The sequence below is a fragment of the Poecilia mexicana genome, unplaced genomic scaffold (assembly GCF_051168715.1).
Source record: "Poecilia mexicana isolate PSO_F unplaced genomic scaffold, ASM5116871v1 scaffold_7, whole genome shotgun sequence".
Taxonomy (NCBI): domain Eukaryota; kingdom Metazoa; phylum Chordata; class Actinopteri; order Cyprinodontiformes; family Poeciliidae; genus Poecilia; species Poecilia mexicana.
The window spans coordinates 11,273,103-11,297,036 of record NW_028263376.1 but is presented as its reverse complement, the minus strand read 5'-3'; the positions used below and the strand labels follow the sequence as shown (position 1 = coordinate 11,297,036).

At 40.2% G+C, this 23,934-nt stretch overlaps 1 protein-coding gene across 1 annotated transcript; it reads right to left on the bottom strand.

The window, feature by feature from the left end:
• Window positions 1-1,085: 1,085 nt before the first annotated feature.
• LOC148158372 (excitatory amino acid transporter 3-like) lies at window positions 1,086-23,889 on the bottom strand. Its single transcript, XM_088007512.1, has 6 exons — window positions 23,695-23,889; window positions 7,545-7,714; window positions 4,792-4,914; window positions 4,505-4,699; window positions 3,106-3,240; window positions 1,086-1,242 (listed from the first exon to the last, which is right to left on the bottom strand). The coding sequence occupies exons 1-6, from the start codon at window positions 23,887-23,889 to the stop codon at window positions 1,137-1,139; spliced, it is 924 nt and encodes a 307-aa protein (XP_087863638.1). The 3' UTR covers window positions 1,086-1,136.
• Between the last annotated feature and the right edge of the window lie 45 nt (window positions 23,890-23,934).

The window sequence follows — 23,934 nt, the reverse complement described above, 5'->3', positions numbered from 1 at the left end:
CTGCCCCAGTCATTGTTGACTCATGGTTGCTAAAAACTTTACAAGACCGACTGATTTTAGTGACATAGTGGGCGTAAAATATTGAATAAAATGTTGCACGACATGACCGGCTTTATTTTCATTCTTACATTTACCGCATTTTCCGCACTATGAGGCGCCCCTTCAATGAATGGCCTATTTTAAAACTTTTTTCATATGTAAGGCGCATAGAATAGACGCTACAGTAGAGGCTGTAGTTACATTATGCATCCACTAGATGGAGCTGCACTAAACAAAATATTAACAAAACAATCCGACTCCGGTCGGCGAGCAGAGCCTTCCGCGACTGGGCCGGGGCGTGGCCGGACGATGGTCACCCTTCTCCGTTCGCGCACAGCATGTTGGTGGAGAACGTGGTGCTAAATGACCTGCAGACGACCTGATTATAGACGGTCGGTAGGTAGATAGGTCAGTCAAACTTTATTAATAGATTACAAACCAACGTTCTGACAACTATACCAGCTTGCACCGCACACTTCTTCTTCTACATGGGAAAATGAAGTCGGCGGCTGCTTACCGTAGTTGTTAGACCTGTTGTGGCTCAATATTGGTCCATATATAAGGCGCACCGGATTATAAGGCGCACTGTCGACTTTTGAGGAAATTGAAGGTTTTTAGGTGCGCCTTATAGTGCAGAAAATACGGTAACTTTATGACATACAAATTTACAAGTTGATCGCTGAAATTGTCTCCAAGTGTATTCTGGGTAAAACACGTCACCAACCATCCACAACGTCGTCATCAGTCAGATACTTAGGAACGGATTCTAAGCTAGGTAGATTGGAGTATTTTTACGACAAATATGAATGGCTTTTATTAGTACTTTATAAAATTATGTTTTCATGAGCTTTGTTATTTTGGGTATTAAGGGCCCGGTCATTAGCCCCGCCCCCCGGCCCGACGCCGACTTGTTCCACAGAAAAACCACAATTTTTTCTGAGAACACTCTTTTTTTCCTCAGCCTCAATGCTGGATTTCGCACAACCGTAACCGCGAAAGTCACTGGAAAATCTAAATTCAGTGATTTGGATCGGGAAGTGAATACTTCTGGCAATATTGTGTCTTTGCAAACGAACACGTCATTTTAATGATTTCATTTACCTGTCGATGTTGTAGCCCATCAGCGCATCGTGGCACAGATGATCGATAACAGCCACACCAAAGCAGTCTCCCAGCACATTCAGCGTGGTGTTGAAATGGTCTCTGAAGAGCACAGAGGAAGAGAAGAAGCATACTGTCAGACTCAACTATGATTTTCTTGAAGGTTTTCTGTCCCTCACGCTACAACAACCAGCTCCACCAGCTCTTCTCCATCTCAGACCATCCCTGGTAACAAAATCAGTCTCCAAGGGTAGTTTTATCAATCATCGCTACACAGGCTCTGCCCACAAGTAGGTGATCCGAGATATTCGTTTTCCATGCAAGTTAGAAAGAGTAACTGCAAGGTTTCTGATAGCAGACAAGCATGACTCCATCCAGAGTGGCCGCACGGTTTGATGGTTAAAATGTCACTGAGACAATCAAACCATTTACATGATTTGAAAACATGAACTACCGTGCTTTCACTTTGTGCACACAAAAGCTTTTAATAATAAATATTTCTCACACAATACTATAAATGCAGAGTGTTGTAGTTTTCATCTGTAGTTACTGGGTCTAACGCCAGCGCCATCTTGTGACGTATTCAGGGTAAATTAAGCCATAAACACGTGATGGGTGATATGCCGATACAGATCAAGGTGAAAATGTCTGTTGTGCTGCTTCTCTTCTATCGTTTCTGTCACTATATGCTCTAGATCAGTGTTTCTCACCGTTTTTTTGGGCCAGCGACCCCTGTCCATTATTCAGGTCCCTCACCGCCCCCCCCATCAAAAAATGTATAGGATACTTTGCACTGAATGTTATTTTATTATTAATATTACTATCACTGTTGTTGATGTTTTGATTTGTATGGTTGTTTCTGGAGTTATCGTCAAAAATAATTTCCCAGAGAACAAAAAAGCAATGCGAATAAAAATTATTTTTACAGGTGTCTAAGAAAAATGCAATGAAAGGACATTCAACTTAAAATCGGTAGGTCTAAAAGCAGCCAAACAGAGTAGAAAAATATTCTTATTCTTTGCCATTTTCTACTTGTTAAATCTTTCACAAAATGACCAGATAAAAGATGTACAACAATGCCAGTTTAAACTGTGAACTTTTTGCAAAAAGACTGAGCTCTGCAACATTAAAACATGGATATATAACTCCAACTATATCATCACAACTGTTCCTCTCTTTTCTGTAAGTTTCTGGTGGTGCAGCTGTGTGCTGCCTTCAGGAGAATGGGACATCAGAGTATCATTCATATAGAATTTCACCCACATGGCATTTATTGTGCAAACCAGAGCTTTCAGTGGAAAAACAAAAGCTCCAGGTCCTTTGAATGCCATACAAATATGAGACAGAAACATGGATTACATCTTTATATAGGCCTGTCTATTGATTTATAGATTAATAGTTCGTTGCTCAGTTCTATGTCACGGTTCTCCTGCTTCAGAGTTTTGCGCAACGTGCGCATCCTTTTTTTTCCCCTACCCCATAAGGCGCGGAGCGGTCGGGAAGCTGGCTGGCGTAAACCTTTTAGCTTGGGTATTCTGATGATGAGCTACCATCGTTACGGTCGCAGCCAAGCATGTTTTAATGTTACACAATACCGTTTCAGCAACCTGCTCAAAGTCTAAACTGGTATTGTGCATTTAAGGCGTAAAGTTTACCTTCAAGCAAACGCCCCACAAAGGAATCCCTTTAGTAAAAATTTCCGCCAGCGCCCCCTGCTGTCCTCTGAACGCCCCCCGGGGCTTCAGATAAATGGCTCAAATCTTCGGTAAAAATCGCTCACAACTTTCTCTGTGTCTGTGTACTCAGCCTAGTTGTATAGGGTTTGATTTATGCCGATTACATCACAAGACGATTTATTATAAAAAGCTGTTGTTTAAATCATGTACGTGGTTTTATCATTTCAGTGACACTTCAAAGTAATTTTGAAACACAAATATCAGGCTGTGAGCATCAAGTTGAACATACAGAAGCCATTCCACCACCAGTAGAATGTAGGCATCCTCCGCAGGCAGTCCCACCGCTGTCAGAACCAGGATGGTGCTCACAGCTCCCGTTGCTGGGATCCCTGCGGTTCCAAAGCTGGCAATGGAAACAGTCAAGCTGCAAACCAAGCACAGCCTTCATGAGCATTACATGTGATCAACACACAACTGTATCAAGCCTTTTCTCTTTAAGGGTTTAGTATTATGCAAAATCATGTACTTTTTTGAGCTTACATCATGTTATAATGTTATTCCCTCATCAAAAACATACCTGGAGTGTTGCATTCTTTCATGTATTTTTTTTTTTTTTTTTTTGAGAAATCCTTTAATCTCCCATGACAACCACTCAGCTGTGCCTCTGTGGACTGATTGGGACTGTCGGACAAAGCTCTGAAAGTGGCAGCTTGGAACCTTGGAGCTCCACTTTACAAGGTTCTGAGTTTCCACCTCACAGAGTACCCCTTTCCCGTACCTGAGTGAAGTTGCCCTCCCCCCCCCCCACCTTCTTCAAATTAGACAAAACTGGTGTCAAACATTTGTGCTATGTTTGTAATGGTTTGTGCAGCAAAAATTTTCGTTTGTGCTGCTAAGATATTAAGAAAGATGTTTCTAGAGGTCATCAAAGGTCATTGGACATCAGTTCATGCTGGATCTGTGAATTTCATTTGAAATTGTTAAGTGCTAACATATGAACATAAATAATTAAATTTTAACGTTGATGAACACCACTTAGAACTAGGTCTTAGAATGAACTGGGACAACACCTCCCAAAACACACTTGCTGACCTGTATTTTAGTTTCTGATCACCAGAGGGCGCTATTAGACAAAGTGTACTGTTGAAATACGAAAAGTAAGACTAGAGCAAAATGTGCCAACTATCTAGTCTGCTAGATAGTTAGTACATCAATTTCATTACCGACAGTCATCATCAACTCTTATTTTCATGACTTCAATCTGCACAAACTTGCACAAACTGTTTATAAAAGAACTGATGTTCACCCAACTCTCACACTCAGCTCATTCAGACTAGCCAGCAGCAATTAGCAAACACGTGGAACTGTGCACTTACTGAGCTCAGTATATGAGCCACTTCTGAGTGCAACACAGGTAGAAACTTAGTTAAAAGGTTAATAGAGGAGTTGTGACGACTTTCTGAAGGCAGAGTTTCAAAGTGTACAACTTTTAAAGAGACAAAGGGCCAATTTCAAGGCATTAAATATCAAAGCTGAATTTCTTTTAATTTGTATTTGATATTGATCACATTTTTATAACAATTAAAGGTAACATAGTTCATTGGTTGCTATAAGAAAAAGAAAAACAATTTAACAATTCCACTATTCATTGCTTTCTTAATTCCAGGCACAACTAGGAAGCCGCTTACCCAATGGAGATTAACTGGCCGATATCCAGGACGATGTCATTAATCTGGGCAACAAAGATGGTAGCGATCACTTCGTAGAGTCCGGTCCCATTCATGTTGATGGTGGTGACGATGGGCAGAATGAGGCGGCAGATTCTCTCATTGACCTTCATCTTCTCTTCACAGCATTGAAAGGTGACAGGTAGAGTGGCAGAGCTTTGGCAGAAAGCACATCCTTTATTGGTGATGTGTGGACACTTTTCTAGAAAAGTGCTGCACTCTGACAAGAAACAAGCAGAACATCTCACCTGGACGCAATAATAAGTGCTGTGATCAATGCCCTTGAGGCCTTCTTGAAGACGACAAAAGGGTTCCGTCTGAGGATAACGAAATAAAGCCCAGGTAGAAATACAAAGCCATGGATCACAAGCCTGAAAGAGACAAAAAAGTCATGCTCAGTGTTAAGACAAAGTATTCACTGGCCTTTAACTTTGATACTTTTATACATTTTGTCATGGTAATACCAGACACCTTAGTGCATGGTTTCACAGTAACCATTCATCAATGAAAATGTTTGTACATCAACATTATACATTATAGATTATAGATCAATCTGTTGCTGCAGTTCCAGCTGCAGCCTGATGGGTTATGTCTGCACCAGCTTTGCTCATTCATAGAAACAACATTTGTCACATTCCTCTCCACAAAAAGCATGAAGTCAGACTGGATGTAGAGTGTGAACACAAAGCTTCTTGCCACAAATTATCAAATGATTATAGGTCTGGATTTGACTAGACCTTTCTAACACATGGATAAACTGGTGATCTCTGATCCTCAAGAGCTAGTGTACCAGACTTTTAGAAGTTTCCCTTGTCCTACACACTTGAATTAAATGGCTGAACGGCATCACTAGCATGCAGTCAAGGGCCCGGTTCCAATACTCAACCGAGCCCCGACACCACTCTGTGAAGTGTGAACTCAATCAAAGTGCACATAAGGGTTCGAGTGTGCAGATTACAAGCAGGCAAAAATGAGAGAATTGGGACAGTACGCCCCTGAGTGGAAACGTCGACATCCAGTGAAGGTATTTTTGCTTTCCAGAATCATCGTTGGATGTATTTGACTGTTATAATATGTTTTGTTATGACTTGTTGAATACAGAAAAAAAAAATTGATGGACTCACACATGTTCAGTGGAGTGAAACTAAAAATAGTTCAGTACTTCACTTTTGAAAACTGATTTTTTTTTCTTTGACAGTTTTTTGTGTGAACATTGTGACATTTCCGAGATGGCAAAAAAATACACATTAAAATATGTTAATACTCAATTTAACAGTCTGAAATTTGACTAATTAGAGACATGATTACATCTTCAGTTGTAACTCAAAAGATCAAGTTAAGGACAAACATACTGCATATATAAAAACTAGAAAAAAACAGCCTGATGCTACATTGTGAAAAGGAAAGACTACTGGAACTAAAATCTCCTTCTCAAAAGAAACTATGAATGTTGTGACTTTATAGGCCAAAACCGTCATAAGAAATTCATCAGGAACTCCTACATCAATTTTCTTCCCCTCTTTCCTGAGAAGAAAACGTTTAAAAATTATGATCTCCAAAGAACATAAGAACCATTCCACTCCCGCAAAAAATTTAAGATATTAATTTCACAATTCTGTACAAAATTTTCCCTGTAATGACTTTCTGCAAAAATAAATGCAAAAATAAATATCAATTCCTGTGCGTTTTGTGACAGAGATTTTGAGAAAATACACATTTGTTCAATTGCAAATTCATTAAGGTTTTTAGAAAGATTTTCAAAAGTGGATATTGTACATCTTTAATTTTTAATATAATAAAATGTAGTCTTGGATTGAAGAGTTAAATTATGATATTAATTATTTAATCTCCTGGCTAAATTACTAGCCAGGAGATTAAATACTGCTTTAAAAAATTATTTAAAAAATAATATTTTAAAAGTGAAATAATTTTAATGAAGAGAGTATTTAAATGTTTCAAAACCAAATGCCCAATCTTTCTACCAAGATGTTAATAGCTCAATTTAAGATTTGAAATTTGTCTTGCATTTGTAACATTTTGCTTTACTTTCCTCCCTGTTACTGTAGCTATTCTTTATTTCTTATCTTCTCTGCTCAGTTTATCATATCAAACTTTTTTGCTACTAATGTGAGCCTTGCCACAACATTGCCACATTTCCACCTTTTAACTCAAAACGTCACATGCAGCAATGAAATGTGCGTAACACATATAAGGACATAAACAGAACCCAAAATGGGCAGGGCGAAGGTCAGATGTGGAGAACGTGAGACACACTCAAACCTTTCAACATGAAAATTTGAAGGACACAAGGGTGGAAGTGCGTGTACTGGGACAGAACAAGATCTACATATATCTGCTAATAAGCCTATAGTGGAGCCAGGGTGTGCTGAAGCAGAGAAACACCTAAAAGTTTCAGGACACCGACTCTTGACAAGTGGAGCTTGAGACGACTGATCTAAACCATTCCATGCTCTCTTTAGTTGAAGGTTTAGAGTTATTGTGCTGAAGGAAGATGGACTTTGCCACAGTCAAAAGTATTTTGCTGCCTCTAACAGACATTTCTTTTCCCAGGATTGATGTGTGGAGCTCAGACTCTAAGCATTTTCCTTATCTGAAAACTTGGGATATTGTTCTAGAAACTAACCCTGCTCCAAACTTCTCCAGAACTTTGTCCCTGATGTGTCTGCTGAGGTTCTTGGTCTTCATGATGCCGTTTGTTCCCTTACATTCTCTAACCAACCTTTGGCCTTGTTCAGTTCATCCAGTCCACTGCTTGAACCGGACTGGATGTTTGGAGGTATCAGAGTAAAGAGGCTGACAATAATTGTATTCATAAGAACTGATCTCTGAACATAAAGGAAATCTCAGTAAAATCAGTGATACTGTTCTGTAAATACATTCAAAGCAGTGTCTCTCCTTCTTATGTAGAGTTCAGTGCTGCTACTTCAGGAGCTGTGGTTTCAATTTATTAATAAATCTGAAACAGAGGTGGTATACATACCCCAAAAGAACCAGCCCTGAAAGCTTTGTAAGTTTAATGATAGCGGCCCAGTCCTGAATCTCCAGCACCTGGTGTGCAACCAGGAACAACACCCCTAATGGCAGGTACCTGAAACAAAAAGCAGTCAGGACGTTAAATAAAATAGGTGTTTCAAATTTTTGCTTTACTAATTTTGTTTAGAAAGTTAACAGTTATTCTTGCTGTAAATACAAGAATTGAAATGACATTTCAAAGGTATAGAACTGGTGACTTCCTCTTGTGCTTGACCGGAAATAAAAGAGGGAATATTCATAATAAAATGCATCTAATTTGGTAAAAGAGTGAAGTTATGTGCTGTTTGATCTTACCACAGGATCCAGTTAAATATGATTTTTATTGCACTGTTGAGGCAATGAATGGCCTCCACAGCGACTTTGGCCCGGCGTCCCGCCCTGTTTAACAAGATGCCGATGACAAAAGACCAGATGACCAGTCCTACCATGTTGGCTCCAGCAATATACTTGCCTATCAGTTTAATGTCAGTGGCATTCTGTGCAAAAAAAAAAACAAAAAAACAAAACAAAACAAAAAAAAACCATAAATATACTACTCTAACACTCTTAGAGTAATATTGTAGAAGTACATCGTCATTGGACAATAAATATCATTTTTCCACAATAAGTCACATTAAAATCCTAAACTTCAATATATTTTATTTTGATTTATTTTGTAAAAATTTATTTAGCAAAAGAACCAGTCCAGATTGTGAGATGGGAAGAAACTAATTCAGTAGGTCTTATAGATTTTAGGTTTTATATATAAAAACCTAAAAAAAATTGTGTTTAAACAATTTTTTCATCACTTAAGTCTTTTAGTATTTTTTCTGCAAAATAAAACAAAGAAACTAAAGAGCTGCTTATTGAAAGCATAATGCTCTGACTATTTAGCAGATTAGTTCCCTCCAGAATTAGTTGATAAATGATGCATCTTCCACATTCAGTGCCACTATTAATGTGAAACATGACTTTCTTCCTCCATTTCACCTTAACATATTTAGTTGGATGTTTATTGTTTGTACACACTGTGATTGACTGACGACCTGTCCAGGGTTTCCTTAAGTTGATCGTTGGAGATGGGCACCATCATCCCTCGAAACCCCACCAGTGTAAGTTTGTGTGTGTGTGTTTGTGTGTGTGTGCACTGATGGATTAACTGATGGGTTAACAGAGCAGTGTTTTTCAACCCTGGTCCTCACAGCACACTGCCCTGCTTGTTTTATGCATTTACCTGCTTCAGGAAACATGATTTCAGTTGATGGTTGATTAACAGGCTTTTGCTGAATTTCAATCATCTGAATAGGGTGTGTTGAGGCAGGGAAACATCTAAGCAATGCAAACCAGTGTGCCGTAAGGTTGGGAAACACTGCTCTAGAGTCATATTAATGACCCGATTCAGAGGTGCTGAAATGGAGATGCATCTAAAACCTGCAGGACATCAGTCCTCGAGGGCTGGATTTGAGAACCAGCCCTCATACAACCTCAGAGAACCATGCTGACTCTGTGTTCCCCTGTGATGTACCCCTCACCCAATGACAACTCCAGAAAGGCACAACTGCTGCCCCCCCCCCCCGGTGGGCTGAACACAAACACCACCTCTCATTTCAGGTTTTAATTTGGAAATTTTTTAAAGCCTCCCCTTCTTTTTCTTCCTGTTTACAATCAAGTACTCTTGTGTTTGTTGATTACTTTAAATCTAAACAAAATACATTAAAGTTGGTGATTGTAAATTGACAACATGTGAAAAAGCTCCAGGACTGTGAAGACTTTTGGAAGGTGTTATGGAAAAAGAACAAAGATGAAAAAAAATAAAAATAAATAAGTACTCACCTGACTAATATTGTGGAGAGAGTCTTTTCTTTTAATTTGAACAATGTCAGTCTTGTACTGAAAGAAAAATAAATAAACTGTGGAAATTTTACAAACCCAAAATGGGAATGTACACAGTGAGCTGTGGTTCTGAATAAAAACATACTTGCTCATAGAAAGCCTGAAGAAAGTTCTCCGGAATCATGTTCCTATGTGAGTCAAAGGAGAGTCACAAAAAACTGAGCTTGTAGATGTTAGTCTTTTTTAGTTGCTTCGGTGCATTTCTCAAATCATTCTTGACATTTGCAAAAAAGTGCGTTTTTCAAAGCAATTTCTACAAACAGCGAAACACTTTGGATCACCTGCAAAAGCCAGTTTCTTTCTCAAAATTGAACATCTGAGTCAACGAAAGTGCCAATACCGCAGAATTAAAAGTTCTCATTTCATTGTGACAGTCAAATTAATTGGTCACGTTGTCAATATAACAGTGTGAAGGGATGTTCTGTTGTAAACTACAGCTAAAGTTTTGATAAGTATTGTAAATTATAATTGTGAGAGGTTAATGGCAAGAGACTGCAAAATTCACATTTATCCTTTTAGTGTAATTTGTTGACAGACCATGTCATTTTTGTACAGAAAGAACAAGACAAAACTGCAGAGCACAAAGAAAAAAAAGACACAGTAGAAATAGGAACATAGGACAATCGGAAAACCAAACTTATGTTTAAATATTGTGTAGGGTGAAATGATTCAACAGAGACATAATAAATTTTTATGAACATGACGCAAGTAATTGAAAATGTAAGAAGAATCAGAGAATCAGATATAATCACCTGTATAAATGTAAAAAAGTATTTGTAACTTGTTGAAAGAAATGATAAACTTCTTTTCTGATGTGTTCAAGAGGCACAATAATGTGAAGATTGAACAAGAAGATTTTGTGAATTTTAATTCTGTTCTGAGAAAAGCACCAAACCAACTGAGAAAAACTAATACAGAAAACATGAGGATATCATTTTTTCACCAATTTTACACATAAACCTATATAGTTTTAACTCAAACAGTGGGAAGAAAAAGCATTCATATCCCTTGAACTTTTCCCTATTTTGTCACATTACAAGTATATCTCATTGGAATTTATTGTGAAAGACCAAGATAAAGTGGTATGCATTTGTGAAGCAGAAAGAAAATTATCCATCCATCCATTTTCTTCTGCTGGTGCCTATCTTCAGCGAACTTTTTGGGCGAGAGGCGGGGTCACCCTGGACAGGTTGCCAGTCTGTCGCAGGCTTTGCACATGTAGTGACTGAAATTTTTGCCCATTTTTCTTTGCAAAACAGCTCAAACTCAGTCAGATTAGATTAAGGGCATTTGTGAAATGCAGTTTTCTGATTTTGCCACAGATTTTTTTAATGGGTTTACATTTGGACTTTGTTTTGGAGCCCTCCTTTATGTTTACAGCAGTTGTCCTGCTGGACCTCTACCCCAGTCTAATATCTTTTGTAGACTCAAACAGTTTTCCCTGTATTTGGCTCCATCAATCTTCTCGTCAACTCTGACCATATTCCCTGTTCTTGCTGAAGAGAAGCAGGTGCAGGGAATATGGGGTAAGAGCACCAAAAGTCCAATGAAACACATTTATGTTTGTGATTGTAATGTCACAAAATATGGAAAAGTTCAAGGCGTATGAATACTTTTGCAAGTCATCGTATTTGTTAGAGATAATAAAAAACAGCTATTGTATCTTTTCTATGCAGGAAACTATAACATTACTATGCAGAAAAGCAGGAATTTTGCCTGAACACTTCTTCTCTCACCTTAAAAGGTCCTGAAGAACCAAATGAACGGATATGGGTGGGACATCCACTTTTTCAGTGGATGAAATGTCTTGCCCCTCACCAGGCTTAGCCAATAGCACCAGAGTCAGTCCTACAACACAAATAATCTACAAACATATCACCTCACTCTCACTAATGAAATCTGGTCTAAAAACCCATCTTTTTATATGAACCTATTCTTATTAGGTTATGATGATGTGGATTTCTTTAGTCTTTCTTGCATTCTGTTGCTGTGTTTTATGTTAGCTTTTAACAGTACAGCAATCTTGATTGTACTGAGATGCACTTTTAAATGAACAGTTTCATGATTTTTTTCAACAAGCCTCAGGCAGCATGTCAAAACAACACCACAATGCACTCTATAGTGGTCTTGATAAGTCTACATTAAAATGTGCAACCTATGATAAAGTTACCAATAGCTACGGCAGTCAAGGTAGTGCCACAGACGTAGGTTGCAGCGAGGATGGCCGTTTTCTTGGACATCGGGGTGTTTAAGTCAGTTACGCCTGAGAAAAGAGAGCAGAACCAGAAGTTCATGTGGTGCCTGAGCAATGACTAGGACAACATGCCAGTTTATATGTATCCTAATAGTCTAAATGTCTGAACCAATCTTTATCTTTTTGTGGCAGTATGCCCTGTAGGCTCTGAACGCACCACACACGTGCCTGAATCTATAGCCGTTTTCGCACTGCAAGGAACGGAACGGAGCGGCACGGAACGGGTTCAAAGTAGGGCCGACCGTGTTTGCATTAAAACTTCCGACCCGGTTCCACCCGACTCCTTGTGGTTCCAATCGGGCCTGCCAAATGGGGCTGCTTAGAATCAGCAGCTGATTGGTTTAGAGTCAGCCGTTAATCGGTTCTAGCTGGCTCTCACTAAACTGTTCTTACTGTATTTTGTAAAGAGTGCTCTTTTTTAATATTTTTATTATTATTTTTAATTTGCGATGAATTCCTCTCAATATTCTGCTGTTACCTGCTCCCATGATGAGGTAATTTTTTTCCTCTCCGCTTACTCCCTGATGAACGAGTACAGAACGAACTAGACCGGTCAACGAGGAAAGAGAAAGTTTTCCGCAGCATCTCTGAGGAAAAGGTTTCGGCCGCTGCATCGAAACCATTGTTTAGTTTCAAAATAATGACGTCAGGTACAGCTTCGATGGCGCCCTCAGTTATATGCAAACACAACAGGGCTGCAGTTCGGGTGGAACCGGACCGAAGCGTGCCGTTCCGTTCCGTTCCGTTCTTTGCAGTGCGAAAACGGCTTAATTGGTTGTGGCACTGGCTGGCTGTATATAAAGGGCCCTCCCTCATCTTGTTGCCATCACGTTGTTTTCTTTCCGGTTCAGACCTCGGCGTTTGCTGGCGCTGCACGCTAGGTAAGGTAGGCTTCTTCTCTCTCTGTCAAGCTTATTACTTGTGATTTATTTCCATTTTCTATATATCAGCCGCGTATTAATGCGCGCTCGAATGGTGCGCTTAACGACGCTCTGATCGCCGATCCATCCTCCTCGTGGTAAGAAGCTTCCCACACTCCGCTTAGCATTAGCTCAGCTTCTATTGTATATCCAGGCTGCCTGTACAAGCTGCATGCTTTCCCCTTCCTGTCAGAGGCACCACATTTGAGCTCAGTGGTAAGTGAAATGGTAATCTTTTGTATGCTTCCAGAATCCATTTATGACACTTATTTTCGATAGCCGCTGCTGTTTGCCCTTGGCCGGCTGTGTGCCTGTTGTCTTGGTTATCCGTTGTGAGCTGCCTCCCTGTCGTCCTGGTTGCTGGTCTCATGCCCGCCGGCGTAAAACTGGCTCCTGTCACTCGTCCAGTGTTGCTGGTTTGTGACCAGCTCGGACTGATTCTTCTAGTGCAGCTCTGGATGGCGTCTGGTGCGGCGGAAGGATCCTTAATTTGAACTTTTGCTGCTTGAGTATTTGTCGTCGACTGAACTGCATAATTGTGAATTAATGTAATTTGAATGTGGTTCTCTTTTCCTTTATTTTGACAGGAACGGCCAGCTCACGGTGTTGGTGGTGGACTTTCCTGGTGGTGGTACTCTTTTTTTCTGGTTTGGTGCATGATTTTCTTTTTCTTTTTTTTTTTTTTTTTTCTGTCACTTCCCTGATTTGCACTGCCATCCGAGTTGAACCATAATTCTTTAAGTGTGTATGGTTTTAAATTGGCATATTTTGACTAAACTGAAAACAGTTGTGCAATAAATAAAATTATTGAATTGGGTGAGATTGTCTCAAGCCTCATCTGCAGCGGGTCTGTGTGACTTAAAGGCAACTTTTCAAGTGGATTCATTGCAATCTTATCTTAAAATAGTGGCCTTAAATTCAAGTTGCCCATTTTGATCACCCTGGTCTTGCTACATTCATTTTGTCACAAATAATTGGTAAGAACACCTTATGAATCTAAGGTCCAGATATAATCAAGTGTTTATCCACAAATCAATGAGTGAGCATCTTTACAACAAGCTAATGCATCAAGTATTTCGATTCATATTTAGCTTGCCTGCAATCACGCTTGTCACAATGAGGGGGACAGCGAATAGCTGAAGCACATTTATAAATATTTCCCCTGGCATTTGGATCCAGTGATTATGAGGTGGACTTATAGAAACCAGAAACTTCAGCAGAAGTCCAAGGCCTAACCCTATGAAGCAAACAAATCAAACACATATTTATAAACCAAGAACCAGAAATGCTGAATGAAGACCTGGTTTCTTTATAGAGCAGCATCACTTTAACACCAAAGGCCCTCAACCTGTGCTGAAAATGTGGTCGCTGCTGCAGATAGTCAGTCTGAGCAGTGCATGAGTTTAATATTTCCAGACATAAAAATCAACAAAGTACATTAACATCTTACACTATGACAAATACACATTTTTAATTTTTATCTGACCAACAAATAACTCAATATTCAAACTTGAGCTACACTTGGTGTCGAGGGGAAATGCATAAAAAACCCCAAATTAAACATTTCACGAGGGTATTAAGACTGCACATATAAAGTATGCTTACCTCATTTCAGTAGAAACCCTGGTTAAACCCACTAACTTCTGTCATCAGGCAGCAATTAGACCACACAATTAAAGCACTAAAAAAATTCACAGGATGCTCAGCAGTAGAAAATGGAGTCAGTACTTACCTAAGCCAACTGAAATCAGGGTAGTGAGCTGAAATGAAGTTTCTTTCATTGTCTTTCTTTCACCTCAGTGCAGTGAGCTGAAACAGATGGCCCAGTCTCTCACAGTTAAGATTATGAGTTGCTTTTTGGTGTCCAATGCTGGGTGTATAAATGACGTGTGTCCCCCTTTGAAAAAAATGCTCTGAAAAACAGATTTGGTTTCCATGGATACCTTGGTAAAAATAAATACAACTTCAACATTTTATAAATATACATATGTATATATATATAAAAAAGATAGTGGGCTTTCTGTAATTTGATGTGCTTAAAAACAAATTAGGTTTCGATGGTGTCAATTGGATTAATTAGTTTGCTAGTTCAGAGAAGTATTTTTGTTTAAACAGTGTTTCAGTGATTTAAAAAGTTTCAGTTTTAAAAGGATCTTGTTCATTTTGTCATACAATGTGTCTTTGTGTAATTTTTTATTTTTATTTTTTTTGGAAAATGCCAGGAAAACATTCCTGGTCTCCTTGGATACCTCGACTTTGGTTCAAAATTAATCAGTGTTAATATTCATCTGTTTAAATTAAAAAGGCAATGTGTTTCTAATATTAACTCCCTATGCTGTTATTTTATGGGCTTTTTATTAATGTGACTAGAATTTTTGTTTTGAGAGAATACATCAGTTTATTTAGTTTAGAGTTTAGAAAGAGAGATGGCGCTTGGCCTGAGCATATTAAAAACAAAAACATGTTTAGTATAGATGGAAATTGTAATATTAAGATAATTATTTAGAACAATATATTGTTTGAACATTGGTCTGAGTTTATCTGTTGGTTTACAGTCATAATTGCATGTGCAGTCACAAATCATCACCTAGATGCTAACACAAAGTAGTGCATCACTGTAAGGTGGAATGAAAATTATGGCAACTCTTTATTTGATGGGGTGTGAATAAGATTGTCATGACACTGTCATAAACATGAGTACGTTTTCCAAAGCCTCTGGTCCGTTAAAGCGTCCAGATCAGAGATGATTCTCTGACAGATATTGTTCTTAGTCTGATTAATAATGAGCTCCACGATGTTCTCTGTGCGTAAAGTTGAAACTGCCTGCGCACCAAGTGTCAGCTGCGCTTTATCACAGTCTGGACACAAAGCCAGCGGACTGTTCTCTGTTCTTATCAAGACGAGGGTGAGGAGGGAATCTGACATATTAACTCAGTTAAGTTTTTACTGATTTTGTTTTTAAAACACCATTAACGAAAGCAGCGTAACTATATATTGTATATTTTGTCATCTCATATGAGATTAATTGGAGCATAACGGTGGAGCATTTATGCGCATTTATTGTCCAGCGCACTGCGCTTGTTTCTGTCTAACGGATCTGCACTTTAATTTCTTTCCTCCCTCAACAGTCAGCTGCTATTCCTCTGCTTAAACTACAATAAGTAGATCATAACATTCTCTTTAGGTTTTCTCTGTGTGCTGCAAACTCATTAAATGCAAACTCATTAGAAGCCCGAGCCATCATCAGGCAAATCATTTTTGTCCGACCCGAACTATGTTAATATGTCAAAACATATTAACATAGCATATTTAGCCGCATTTTTATGCGGTTTAGTTAATATTCACCTAATTGAATCCAGATCCCATCACACATAAAGGAGACAAATGCATCTAACTTTTTTTCCGTAGTGACACAAACCACTGACTGTGGCTCCAATAACTTATAACAAGTGAAATTAAGCAACTCCACTTAAATTACTAGCACTTCACTGCTGTGGTCTGAACGCACAGTTTCACAAATTCTTCCTGGTCGCATCTGCAGAGAAATCTGTGCTGGTTCATCAACAGGTGGATCTGTCTGAACCAAACCGAAAAATTTAATTCTGCAAGATTTTTTTTTTTTTTTTTTTTTTTTTGCCCCGTGCGCGGTTCGGGCGTGCATTTTTGTCAGGATTTTTTATTTTTATTTTTTGCGTGGTTTCGCTTCTCCAAAAGGGACATATGTTACATCTGCCGCGCTCCTTCTGAGTGGCGCTCTCTTTCTGGGTGCGGGAGGGTAACATCTTCACCTCCATTTGTTAAAACTGCAGGGCGAGTTAAGTTTAATTCTTTGCATCGACGGAGGCGATGCGAAGAATTAAAGACAATGAATAAGTCTTTCATTGGTTGTGCAGCGTACTGCGCATGGATCTAATTAACTTCTGCACCTTTATTCATTTCCTCAATAAAAACTGCTGGCTCTTCTGTTTAGACTATAAATGTATTAAAACAACGTTGCATTCTCTTTAGTTTTCTCTGTTCTGTACTGCAGACTGGAGTTAAAGGCGCCATTTCAAGTAAAGGTTTCCAATGAGCTTCCTAACCAAGGTGTCCTGTCCATACCTCTTCAACACGCTGTCAGCTCCCTGTCAGAAAGACGCATTTAGTTCAGTGTCCATGAGATGATATGAACTCTTTGCGTAAAGTCTATCATGTCTCCATGTGCACCGGTCAAAGGTGTTAATTGTAACCTGTCAAATGACAAAGGGGTTTAAAAAATAACCAAATATTCAGTTTGGTTATTTTTCAATATATCGACTACACACACACTTTAACACATTTTAAATTTTGCCCACTGTTGCTATATTTAGCAATGTTTTAGAGAAAAACAAAAAATTGGTGTCGCCCAAAATTGGAATTGGCAGGTCAGGCCTCTTAAAGTTTGGTATTCAGCAATTGGCTCGAGAAGCCGCTCAAGAAGTCACCACAGCAACAAAAGGAGATAGTGCTGCGTCTTTTGCCTCCCCCTCCCACTCTTCTGTTTCTAGAAGTCAGGTCGAGAGTCAGCTGGAGAGACTGAACCAGAACAAGGCTGCAGATCCAGATGGTGTCAGCCCCAGAGTCCTGAAGGCCTGTGCAGAGCAGCTTTGTGTGATTCTGCAGCACCTCTTCAACCTTAGCTTGACCCAAGAGAAGATTCCACAGTTGCAGAAGACATCCCACCTGGAATTCTTGAGGAAGCTAAGATCCTTCAAACTCACAAACAGACCACAGTTTGTGTCAACTGAAGAACTGTCAAACCAAGTGGTCAGCAACACAGGAGTACCACAGGGCACTGTACTCTCACCTTTCCTTTTCACTCTCTACACGTCAGATTTCCAACACAAGTCCGATGTCTGTCATCTATAGAAATACTCGGACGACTCTGCAGCTGAGCACAGAGTCGTCTGTACTCGACTGCAGAGTTGAGTACAGACAACGAAACAGTCGCTGGTGGACTGTTTTGTGACATGCTGTGGAAACAGTCAACTCATCTTGAATGTAGACAAAACAAAGGAGTTGATTGTTGATTTCAGGTGAAACCGGGTTAGATCAAACCCTGTTTCCATCACCGGAGAAAATGTGAAAGTGGTTGAGGAATATAAGTACCTCGGTGTTCACCTTGACAACAGACTGGACTGGAGATGCAAAAGGGGCAGAGCAGACTGGACTTCTTGAGGAAGCTAAGATCCTTCAAGGTTTGCAGCAAGATGCTGCAGATCTTCTATAAGTCTGTTGTTGAGAGCGTCATCTCTTTTGCCATCATCTGTTGGGGCAGCAGCATCAGAGCCAGAGAACTGAAAAGGCTCAACAGTCTGATAAAAAAGGCTGGTTCTGTTCTGCGTACGACTGTGGAACCTCTGGAGATGATGATGCAAGGAAGGATTCTTCAGGGGATAAAGAAAATTATGGACAACCCTGACCATCCTCTTCACAAGACTGACTTGGGACTGTCTTCAGTCAGAGGCTTCTTTAAATTTACTGTAACATAGACCACTACAAGAGATTTTTCCTGCCAACAGCCATTATGATCTACAATAAGTCTTTGAAGAATCTTAACTAATGAGTTACGACAACATTTAATTTCCCTTTGGGATTAATAAAGTATTTTTGAATTTGATTTTGAACTGTTAATTTTCACGGCTTTGATTTAAAGTTAATCGATTAAGTCCTTGCAGCTGTTCAGTTGACATGCAGGATCTTTTAGACCAGTGTTTCTCAACCCTGGTCCTCACCGCCCCCTGTCCTGCATGTTTTAGGTATTTCCCTTCTGCCACACATATGAATTGTATCTCTGGGTGATTAACAGGCTTCTGCAGCACTTGATGGTCATGCAATCATTTGAATCAGCTGTTCTGGAATAGAGGCACATCTAAAACATGCAGAGCAGGGGGGTGGTGAGGATCAGGGTTGAGAAGTACTGTTTTAGACAGAGTTAAGAAACTGATACTCTGAATGGAGAATATGAGGGAGGTTTGAAATTATTTTCTGAGTCCGTGTGATTATAGTTTCATTGAAAATGGTCTGAATTGAAGCATACTGCTTGACCCACAGTAGCAGCAGTTCATAACGGTTTACAAAACAGAATAGAATATATTTTATTGATCCCCAAGGGGAAATTGCTTTATGTGAGACAAGTGGGGTTAGCCTTCATTTAGACAGAGAGGTTCCAAATCCAGGCAGAAGTGGTGAACCTAATGATGCAGCTAAAGATGCTTTCTCTATTTCAGTATGTTGAAAGAGCAACATTATTTTTTTGACTGACACAAGAAGCCCTCAACCTGCACAGAAAGTGTAGTTGCTACTGGACCCTGTTACTGACCTAGTCAACCTGAGTAGCCCATGAGAGTTTGTTGTCAATTTGTATTCCAAAGAATAGATCAAAAATAGGTTTGTCATGATTTTGCTAGTTGAGAAGAATGCCAACACTCAGACAACTGGTTGAGGTGAGGAAACGCAGCGTTTTTAGTACCATATTTTCCACACTATAAGGCGCACCTAAAAGCCTTAAATTTCCTCAAAAGTGCACCTTATAATCTGGTGCGCCTTGCATATGGACCAATATTGAGCCACAACAGGTCTAGCAACTACGGTAAGCAGCCGCCGACTTCATTTTCGCCCGTAGAAGAAGAAGAGCGAAATGCTAGAATAGTTGTCAGAACGCTGGTTTGTTAATAAAGTTTGACTGACCTATCTACCTACCGACAGTCTATAATCAGGTCGTCTGCAGGTCATTTAGCACCACGTTCTCCACGAACATGCTGTGCGCAAACGGAGAAGGGTGAGCATCGTCCGGCCACGCCCCGGCCCAATCGCGGAAGGTTCTCCTCGCCGACTGGAGTCGGACTGTTTTGTTGACATTCTTTATGTCAACAAAGTGGCTGTAGACATTCATTCGGGGTTCTTCGACTAGGGCTACCAAGGGACCAGCCCCTATACATTTAAAGCCGGGGGCGTGGGGGAAGAGAGACGTAGACTGAGTGAGTGAAAGAATGACTGGGGCAGCCTACTATATAAAGTACTAGGGGACCACTTCTTTATTATTACACATCCACGTTTGTAGAGTACGGAACAACAGGACGGGTGTCAACCTTAACTGTAGCGTCTATATGCCTTAAATATGAAAAAAGTTTTAAGATAGGCCATTCATTGAAGGTGCGCCTTATAGTGCGGAAAATACGGTACTTAAAGTGGGATTTCGAACAGACACCTCGAGAACAGGTAGCTCTGGTAACCCAAATGACAGTAAGCATCGACAAGGAACCCGCAAATCAGGATAAAGAAACGAAAGACTAAATACCTACGGAGCATAATCAGACTGCGAGGCACAGCTGTTGCCATCAAGAAGACAACGGTGGATTCAATTAACCAGTAAATGGGAAAAAATGGGAGAATCTGTGGCAGTTCATGTTGATTAGTGAGGAAACACTGGAGAAATATTTCTGTTGTCTAAGGAGAAAGATAAAATTTATAAAACAATAATACATAACATGCAAACGGGAAAAATAACAGAAATAAAATGTGTAATAGAATAGATGAATTATATTCACATAATACTTTTATTATGTAGATATTAACTTAAACACAAATAAAATATTACACAAATAGATAATTTAAGAGTTGCAATAACTAAAATAAATAAACTAAATACAGATAAATAAACTGATATGGCCCCATCCTATTGATAATAAACATCGACAAACAAGGAAAAGATCAGCTCCGACACTCCAGGATGGTGACATCCCTGTCCAGAGGTTTCAGCTTGTTGGTGTTACTATGTTGCGATGATACCCTCTTCGGGGTGAATTGGATTCTGAGGCGGAGGAGGAGGAGGAAGCGGAGGGGATGAACTCTTCATCAGAGTCCAAAAAGGATAAGGCCAGCTCGATCTCCTTGATGGAACGAATCCTATCATCGCTAACAGGTAAAATGGAAAACATGGTCAATAAAGTTCAAGACAAAATGTGACTAAAATACCCCTTGTTTTACCACTTAGTGTAAATGACTTGTAACAATCTACATTCAAGATTTCTTTTCACCAGAATTTGTCCTAATATTTTATTAAACCTTTCAAAGGAAAAAACTCCAAACTGAAGACAATCTGATACATTTAGACCATTGTTATGTGGGTTTATGAGTGAATAATACAGAGACGCTGATATAGCTCAGAAAGGGATTTTACACAATGTTGACAACAGTATTCTGTCATCTGCCTTCACATACACATGAGAACTAGAGGGGTGTCTATTCTCAACCCACGAGGTTAGGTATGATATGAGCAAACCAGTTAAGTTCTTCTGTGCAAAATGCAATAATACATGTTCTGGACACTGGTTTGTGTACTGGTGCTCAATCATGTGCTAACAGGAAGAAGCCATTTTCCAACTGTTCCCACAGGGTTGGGATCTTGAAATGGTAAAAAAAAGATGTGGTCCGCTGCCAGGACCACCAGTCTGACATCATGCTCATGTTCAGAGAGTGAAGTGGTACAGAAACCAGCTGGGGCTGTGCAGGGCTGGAGCAGAAGAGAACTGCTGACAGGTTTCACAGGGAGCAAAGAAGCAGTTCAGTTCCTCTACCATTGGTGCACTCAGGACCCCCCACTGTTACCAAGAGTCTCGTCACAGCAGAGCAAAGTGCGACCTCCCCGTTGCATACCAACAACGTATCATCCCGGGTGAAACTAGGTTTCAGAAATGATCAGAATGAAACACTCCCAAACACAGCAATGAGTTTCATTTTCAAATGATCCATTTTATGCACCAGAGATCTGGCTTTGGAGAACTACAGGCTTGAAAGAAGTGACTTGTGTGAAGGTGAGATTCACAGGGACGGGAAGGACTGTGAGGATATTTATTTAACAATGCAGTAAAAAATTAAATTAAATTTACACAATCTGAGCGTTTTACGAGTAGATTAACTCCTGCTACAATCAGATAATTGTTTGAAACAGTTCAAAAATAACCGGTGGCGTTAAAAACTATTTTCAAGATTCAACTTCTTATTGTTTCCATCTTCTACCTGAAGGTGCAAGCTGAAAGATTATGTGCTTTCAAAAGTTTTGATATATTTTTTGTTTGGTAGACTTCATTGGGCTTGGGGAGGGAGTGGCCATTATTCAATGTGAGTGGTTATAACCCCTGGGAGAACAGTTTTCTTTGCATCCCAGCAGCTAGCATATATGAAGATGCTCTTCATACAGCAACAGTAAAGGGTCGGGAGAAACTAGTGGGACAGCAACTTTGTCTGGGGACGAAAGTTTTAAACATTTTTTTGTTTTTTTGTTACATTTGAGGCAGGATTTTGAACTCCAGACAAAATGTCCACACTGGTCTAGAATCCAGTAGAGGAGATGTAATGACTTCAAGTCGTGCACAGGTGGCATCCCATCACGGTGTTAGTCTCAAATTCATTGTTGCTTTTGAGAGTGACCTATTTGTTCAGTCTCAGTGATGGATTTCATACACCTGGAAGCTGTGGAAGCCACTGGAACACCTGAATTCAATTATTTGGATCAGGGAGCGAATACATTTGGCAACATTGTGTCTTTGCAAATGAACACATCATTTTAATGATTTCATTTACCTTGGTATTTTGTCCAGGGTTATTAGGTCGTCATGCCACAAATGGTTGGTGATAGCAACACCAAAGACATTTACCAGCACATTCACCACGGTGATGAAATGGTCTCTGAAGGGCACAGAAGAGAACGAACATGCCGTCAGACTCAACTGTTTTCCTTGAAGGTTTCCTCTGCCTCAGTCTAGAACAACCAGGTGCACCAGGTCTTCTACAGCTCAGACTGATGTTGACATCATTCTCCAAGTGTAGTTTTATCAATCATTACTACACAAGCTCTCCTCAGGCTTTCTCCACTGGTAGGTGATCCTAGACATTAGTTTATTATGCAAGTTAAAAATCATGCCCTTGTTAAGAATAATTTCAAGCTGTCTGATAGCAGAGCAGCATAACTCCATCCAAAGTGACTCCACAGTTTGATGGTGAAAGTACTCTTTAAACACAAGTAGCAGGCTTTGAGAATCAAGTTGAACCTACAGAATCCACTCCACCCCAACCAGAATGGCAGCATCCTCTGCAGGCAGTCCCACAGCTGTCAGAATCAGGATCGTGGTCACAGCTCCTGTTTGTGGGATCCCTGCACTTCCAAAGGTGACAATGGCACTAGACAAGCTGCAAACCAAGCACATTCTCAATTAGCATCCCTGTCCCAGCAACAGAAATGCTACAATCTGCAATTGTATCAATCCTTTCCTATTGTCCAGTTGGTTCAGTTCAAAATTTACAGTGAAAATATCCTGAAACACCTCCAGATTAATGTTTTAGAATCAATAGAGTGCCTAGTCTTTGACGTGCTGCCTGAACCTTTGCCCACTGCTTCTTCCTCTGGCTCTAACTGTCATGATGTGTGGTTGCGGTGCGGTGAGGATGTACACCAAGGACCCAGGTTGTAGAAGGTAAGTGAAGTTTTACTGATAATTCAGCTCACATACAGTCCAGGAAGCTGGCAGCATGGCAGAGTGGTAATCTAGAGCTCAGGAGCGGTCGCAACAGTACAGCTGGAATGAGAGCTGGCGTCGACACAGGACTAACAGTTCTACTATGACGACTACTGAAACTGAACAGACACTCAGGACTTCACAGTTCTACTGAGATGACTGGCATACAACATGACTGTGAAAGACAAGTCACGACAAGGATCCGACGAGGAACAAAGGACACAGGTGGGTTTAAATACACAGGGAGGATAATCAGGGAACGAGACACACATGGGAAACAATCAAGGGAGGAAGAGATGGGACAACATGGGGACTCACAGATCTAAAACACAGAAAACCTAGAAGAAACACACTGAGAACACAGATCACGACAGTACCCCCTGTCAGGGGCAGCTACCAGCCCTCCCCCCCAGTACAAAACCAACAAAAAACAACCCAACCAGGGTGGAGGGCCGTCGGAAGCAGGGTCACAGTTCACGAAAAACAAAATAAACTCAGTCCATAATGGAAAAGTACGATCAGGGCGGAGCCTGGCGTGAACTGTCCAGTGGGCGGAGGTAGAATCCCGGAGGTAGGTCCAGCAGGCATCGCTGGTGCAGGTAATGGACCCCTGGACGCGGGTCCGGAAGACGATTCTGGCGCAGTAAGAGCTTGGGCCTCAGCAGGCGACGCCAGAGTAACTGGGGCCTTTGAGGGCGGCACCGGAACCATGATGGGCCCGGAGGAGGGCTCAGGAGGGCCAACAGCAGGCTCCAA

Excerpts from the sequence above, each read along its gene's own strand:
- LOC148158372 (XM_088007512.1), bottom strand. The coding sequence starts at position 23,889 with ATGGTTCCGGTGCCGCCCTCAAAGGCCCCAGTTACTCTGGCGTCGCCT. Across the intron at positions 4,915-7,544 it reads TCAGGGCTGGTTCTTTTGGG|GCTTGTGATCCATGGCTTTG; the intron begins GTATGTATACCA and ends TGTCTCTTTCAG. Across the intron at positions 3,241-4,504 it reads GGCCAGTTAATCTCCATTGG|CTTGACTGTTTCCATTGCCA; the intron begins GTAAGCGGCTTC and ends CTTGGTTTGCAG.